This window comes from Bidens hawaiensis, unplaced genomic scaffold (genome assembly GCF_021521415.1).
Source record: "Bidens hawaiensis isolate Kalapana, Puna unplaced genomic scaffold, B.hawaiensis_p1.1 tig00011951_1, whole genome shotgun sequence".
Lineage (NCBI taxonomy): Eukaryota > Viridiplantae > Streptophyta > Magnoliopsida > Asterales > Asteraceae > Bidens > Bidens hawaiensis.
Window position 1 is genome coordinate 601,765 of NW_027491958.1, and position 6,666 is coordinate 608,430.

General features: G+C 36.5%; 1 protein-coding gene across 1 annotated transcript; it reads left to right on the plus strand.

Annotated features, from left to right (window-relative positions):
• Positions 1-1,160: 1,160 nt before the first annotated feature.
• Positions 1,161-6,453, plus strand: LOC143539614 (putative copper-transporting ATPase HMA5). Its single transcript, XM_077032884.1, has 6 exons — positions 1,161-1,466; positions 3,270-4,670; positions 4,766-5,020; positions 5,141-5,263; positions 5,337-5,816; positions 6,025-6,453. Exons 1-6 carry the CDS (start codon positions 1,161-1,163, stop codon positions 6,439-6,441), a joined length of 2,982 nt encoding a protein of 993 aa, XP_076888999.1. The 3' UTR covers positions 6,442-6,453.
• Positions 6,454-6,666: the final 213 nt, after the last annotated feature.

Genomic DNA, 6,666 nt, shown 5'->3' on the forward strand with positions numbered 1-6,666 from the left:
AAAAAAATAATTTTCTTATGCGTAAATACCTCACCCATATTTGAATGAGAATCACCCAAAGAAAAAATTGGACTATTGAGAATCGTATTGAGTCTTGATTGTTGACATAAAAGAAATTCACACGAGACCCCTTTAATTAAACTGAAACATTGAGTGTGGTTTATTTGCTAACTGATAGGAAATGATACAATAACAATATGACAATATCGTATAATGAGTGTTGCAGCTTGTAAGACTTATTGGTGTTTAATTTAATTTTTAACTTTAACTAATAGAGTTCCATTAATTATTTATCGTTAACTCTTTAATTAATTATTTAATTTTATGTCTAATTTTGTTTATATGTTTCTTAATCAAGTTAAAACGATTGTTAAACTAAGAGAAGTTAGTTGTTTGTTCATGCAATCCGCTCATTTGGTTATTTTTTCATTGTTAAATAACTTCATTGACCTAGCGTCCTAACTCATTTTTAAAGCAAACGTATTTTTGTATCTTACAATATAAGGTTAACGGATCTGCTACCATGTTGATGTAATTCTATGGTATTGTATTTTATGACTCCACCATTCCCGGCCCAAACTAACCCTATAACATGGTGTCGGTTATTAGAACTCCGAGCAACAAAAAATAACGAATCCATAGAAAATTTTTCTGACTCCACCATCACACGTGTTCACTTTATTTTCTTACATTATGTTCTTATTTGATTTGTTCTCGATTACTTTCCATCCCAGAGTAAGCTGAAACTTGACATTCCATTTTGCCAACTCGATTAGCATTGGCAATATTCAGTTATTCTCATTTGATTGTGATTTCGATCGTCTTTTATAATTTGTTCTCTTCGAATCTAAAAATAAATTACACTCAATGTCGTTTAAATTTGACTTTTGACCGTATTCACATTACGATGAAAATGATCGATATTCTTTTATAATAAAAAAATAAAAGTTAAATAAGAATGCAAAAACATAACAAAATACGTCACTGTCTATAAATAAACATAAAACAACAATAAAGTCAAATGCATACGATACCCGCGCAAATATGATGCTAGCTGGGTCCCACATTATTCATCCAGTACGCAATCACCGTTACATACATTTTATTCATAAGATATAAACCATTCTGCCTTTACAAAAAAAGATCAAATTCAAGCAAAAATGGGTACCAAGTTATTATCACAGGCGTGCATAGGTGGCACGGGTGATGGATACTCCCGTGGATTATCACCGCGGCCGCACTACCCGTCTATGCCTAAGTACCCGAAGGGAGCGTTGGTGGATGTGGAAAGCAATACGAAAGCAACGGAGGAGGCTCGGGCTTTGTTTTTGGTTACTGGAATGACGTGTTCGGCGTGTGCTGGATCGGTGGAGAAGGCGGTGAAGCGGTTGCCTGGGATCAAGGAGGCTGTTGTTGACGTGTTGAATAATCGAGCTCAAGTTATGTTTTATCCTAGCTATGTTAATGTAAGTTTTGTTTATTATTAATTAATTGGTCGGATAATTATTACATTTCTGTTGATTTGAAATTGAATGATGTAAAGATTTGTGAAGTCTGTATGCAGAAGTTTTTAAGGGTTTTTGTTCTAGGGCATTTGAAGTTGTAATTGTGGCAAAATTGAAAATTAAAATAACAGGTGTTCATACTGAATTGTAGGGTTCAATTTTCTTAAGAAAGGTAAAGTTTTTTCTTTTTAAGTTTATCTAGAAAACTCATGTTATGGATTGAACCATTACAAACATGGTATGAGACTTATCCAACATAGCTCTATGAGCGATTGATGTCGCGTTTATAGGCCAAATGAGTTCCCTCACCTAGGGTGCACAAACCGGTTTATAACTCAAAACCTCTTTGGGTTGAAACCGGTTCGGTTTGGTCAACAAAAGTCAAAACCGGTTTATAATCAATTTTGGTTCGGGTTGAAACCGGTTTCTTGATCAAGTTTTGATCGGTTTCGGTTCGGGTTTTGACAGGTTTTTGCACGGTTTTGGGGGAGAAAATTACAAACCGGTTCGAAACCTACGGTTCAAACCAGTTTCTACATAATCAATTTAAAACCGGTTCTGTTGACCAGTTTATTTGCCCATCATATTTGGGCTCTAACAACTTAGTTACCAAAAGTGTGTTTAAAAATTAAAATAGGGTTTAATGGTTCTCGCTCCTTAATCACTTAATCTATCATATGGCGTTACTAATTTACATAAGTAGTCCTTATGTTTAAAATGACTTAAATGATACTTAACAGAAAACGTTAACAAAGTTAATATTAGGGGCTGAAATGGTTACATAATTCAAACGCCATAGGTTGAAATGTCAAAAGATTGGCTGTAAACGAACAAACGTTCGACGGGAAATTGGTTTATGTTCGTTCATTTAATAAATGAATGAACATGAATATTCACTTGCCCAATAAAAGCTTAACGGACATGTTAGAACATGAACACAACCTTGTTCTGTCCAGTTCGTTTACTCTAGTTATTGACTTTATCATTTTTAAGTTATGGAATTGGGTCTCTAACCTAATATTTTATAATAAATCTTAAAATAACTTGTTATTCTAATATTTTAGTTTTTTTTTAAAGACAAATTTCCTTTATATCCCGGGACTTGAACCCATGACCTTGAGTGTTTAAAACTTAAAAGACTTTGTCTCTACCACTAGGCCATCAACCTCTAGACTCTAATATTTTAGTTATAACCATTTAGATTTGTATTTAATAAAAAAACTGATGATTCACTCTATTAGGCCATTTTTATATTACCTTTGATTTATGTTTTCTTTATATAAATAACAAAATATTATTTATTTTTCTTGTTTTTTTCAAAAGGGCATGTTTGTTTGTTTGTTTGTTTCTCTATTATGTTGGCATAAAACATAATACATTAATAAAACATGCAAAAATATTTTACAGTTTAGATTTTTGAAACCAAATTTACACAAACGTATTAATTAAATGGTCAAGCTATATATTATTTCACCTCCATATTGTTGTTATTGATCTGCAATGAAAATTATTAACTACAAATGTTCATCATCAATTATTAACAATTTCCTACTGCTTGTTGATGCTATTGATTGCAGTACAATTTCTATGTTCTTGAATGAATAACTTATAAATTTAAGGGGTGTGTGGATGCATGTTTACAGACTAAGCTCTGTAACTGTAGTACAAGATTCCTATCTAATTTTGTAGGAGCTTGTTATAATACATTTTGATAATTATTTCGTGGAAAGCTAAACAATGCTTTCTATTATGGCTATTTTACAGGAAGAAACTATTCGTGAAACCATTGAAGATGTCGGGTTTGAAGCTATACTAATCGAAGAGGAAACAAAAGAAAAATCCACTCAAATATGTCGAATATTAATTAAAGGAATGACCTGCACAACTTGTTCTAGTACAGTCGAGTCGGCTTTAAGGGCTATACCCGGGGTCTACGGAGCCCAAGTTGCATTAGCGACCGAAGAAGCTGCAGTCCACTATGACCCCATAACCGTGAGCCATGACCAACTCATGGAAACCATAGAAGACACTGGATTTGAAGCCATATTGATTAGCACGGGCGAACACATTAGCAACATAAGTTTACAAATTGATGGACCGTTAAACGATCACTCAGTATACCTGATCCAAGAATCTCTTCAAGCACTTTCTGGTGTTGTAAAGGTGGATATTGATACAAATCTCAGAAAGTGTTCTGTTTCTTACAAAGCGGATGTAACCGGGCCACGGCATTTCATTTCAGTAATCGAGTCAATCGGTTCTGAGTCATCCAGACCGTTCCAGGCTAAGATATATCCCAAAAGCAAGGGGATGAATTCTCATAAACAAGAAGAAATCAATCAATATAGACGATCGTTTATGTGGAGTTTAGTTTTTACAGTTCCAGTGTTCTTAACCTCCATGGTGTTCATGTATATCCCGGGACTCAAACGTTTACTGGATACAAAGGTTGTTAATATGATGACTGCAGGTCATCTAATAAGGTGGATATTATCAACTCCGGTTCAGTTTTATATCGGTAGAAGATTCTACACCGGGTCCTACAAATCTTTACGCCACGGCTCTGCAAATATGGATGTTTTAATTGCATTGGGAACAAATGCAGCCTACTTTTATTCAGTTTACTCTGTGTTAAGAGCTGCAGCTTCACCGCATTTTGAAGCAACTGATTTCTTTGAAACAAGTGCGATGCTCATTTCGTTTATATTACTCGGAAAGTATTTAGAAGTTATGGCGAAAGGAAAGACATCCGAGGCGATTGCAAAGCTTATGGATTTGACTCCCGATACTGCGACACTGTTGACTTTTGATAATCAAGGGAATGTTGTAAATGAAGAAGAGATTGACAGTCGGCTGATTCAAAGGAATGATGTCATCAAGATTCTTCCGGGTGCAAAGGTGGCTTCTGATGGGTTTGTTACTTGGGGACAAAGTCATATTAATGAGAGTATGATCACGGGTGAAGCTCGACCCGTGGGTAAAAAGAAGGGTGACCCGGTGATTGGAGGCACGGTTAATGAAAATGGTGTTTTGCATATTAAGGCAACACGGGTTGGTTCAGAAAGTGCACTTTCGCAAATAGTGCAACTTGTTGAGTCGGCTCAGATGGCTAAAGCTCCAGTTCAGAAACTTGCTGACCGGATTTCCAAATTCTTTGTACCTCTGGTTTGTCTATGGTTCTATATTTCCAATATAAAATGCTTGAAAACATTTATTTTTCATTTTCAATAAACATTTATTTCGTTGATTATTCACTGCAGGTCATTATCTTTTCATTATCCACATGGCTTGCTTGGTTTGTTTCTGGAAAATTAGACGGATACCCGAAATCTTGGATACCGTCTTCTATGGATAGTTTTCAGCTTGCTCTTCAGTTTGGTATTTCAGTTATGGTTATTGCCTGCCCGTGTGCTTTAGGCTTGGCTACACCAACTGCTGTGATGGTTGGTACTGGAGTGGGGGCCACTCAAGGCGTTCTTATAAAAGGAGGCCAAGCATTAGAAAGTGCACACAAGGTCAGTTTAGTCATTTTATCCTCCAAAAGCATGTGCTTATGGGCAACGTGGACAACATTGGTTGATACGGTTCTTTAAATATTAGAGTTAGCCAACATTGAAGCTTGCTTCATTTTGCAGGTGGATTGCATTGTGTTTGATAAAACCGGGACTCTTACAATTGGCAAGCCACTAGTTGTTAACACGAGATTGTTAAAGAACATGGTACTTAAAGAGTTCTATGAATTGATTGCTGCAGCTGAGGTACCTCTTGTTCATCAAACACGATTTAGTTTTACTAGAACATCTGGCTTTGACATTTATGCACATCTTGTAGGTGAACAGTGAGCACCCTTTAGCCAAGGCTATTGTCGAATACGCCAAGAAATTTAGAGGAGACGAAGAGAACCCCGTTTGGGCCAAAGCACGAAACTTTGAATCAATAACTGGTCATGGCGTACAGGCCACTGTTCAGGACAAAGAAATAATAGTGGGAAACAGGAGTTTGATGTTAAAGAAAAACATTGGTATCTCAATTGATGCTGAAGATATTTTGGCAGAAATTGAAGAAATGGCTCAGACCGGGATTCTTGTGTGTATAGATGGTCAGCTCACTGGAGTTCTTGCCATTTCTGACCCGTTAAAGCCCAATGCTCGTGAAGTGATCGCTATACTCCGGTCAATGAAAGTCAAAAGCATAGTGGTGACTGGAGACAACTGGGGAACCGCGAATTCCATTGCTAAGGAGGTCGGAATTGATGATGTCATCGCTGAAGCGAAACCGGAGGACAAAGCAGAGAAAGTGAAGGAGTTACAGGTTTGATTCTTCAAAAAGTCAACTGTCTTCAACCTTTTACTTAAAAAGTCAACTGTTTTCAACATTTTTTTCTCAAGAAGTCAACCTTTTCTTTAAAAAAAAGACAAAAAGTCAACGTTTCCTCGAAAGTCAAATAAGTCAACTTTTTCACCAAAAGGTCAACTTTTTTTCCTCTCAAACATTCAGCTGTTTTTTTTTTCGGATTCAGACTTCAGGACATGTGGTGGCGATGGTAGGAGACGGGATCAATGACTCGCCAGCATTGGTGGCTGCAGATGTCGGGATGGCTATCGGTGCTGGCACAGACATAGCCATAGAGGCGGCCGACATTGTTCTAATGAAAAGCAATCTGGAAGATGTGATCACAGCCATTGATCTATCAAGAAAAACATTCACTCGGATCCGGTTGAACTACATTTGGGCTTTGGGTTATAACCTTCTCGGGATACCAATCGCTGCTGGTGTTCTTTTTCCGTTCACCAGATTCCGCCTGCCTCCTTGGATTGCCGGAGCCGCCATGGCTGCATCATCGGTGAGTGTGGTATGCTGCTCTTTGTTGTTGAAGTATTACAAAAGGCCCAGGTTTCTGGAGACATTGGTGATTCAAGGAATAACAACTGTTTGAATGATTGTAAATAATTAATAAATATAAGTGATTTTTAAGTACCAAATGCAGATTGTTTTTTTAGTTTTGGCATGTGCATATGTATTAAAGGTAGTTTTGGCAATGCATATCAGCATATGTATTAAAGGTAGATTTAATGTTTTATACTTCTAATCACAACCACTTTCATTTTATCTAGATCTATCCAAGAGTTCATATTGGTCTTTGATTTTGTATCCAAGAAAG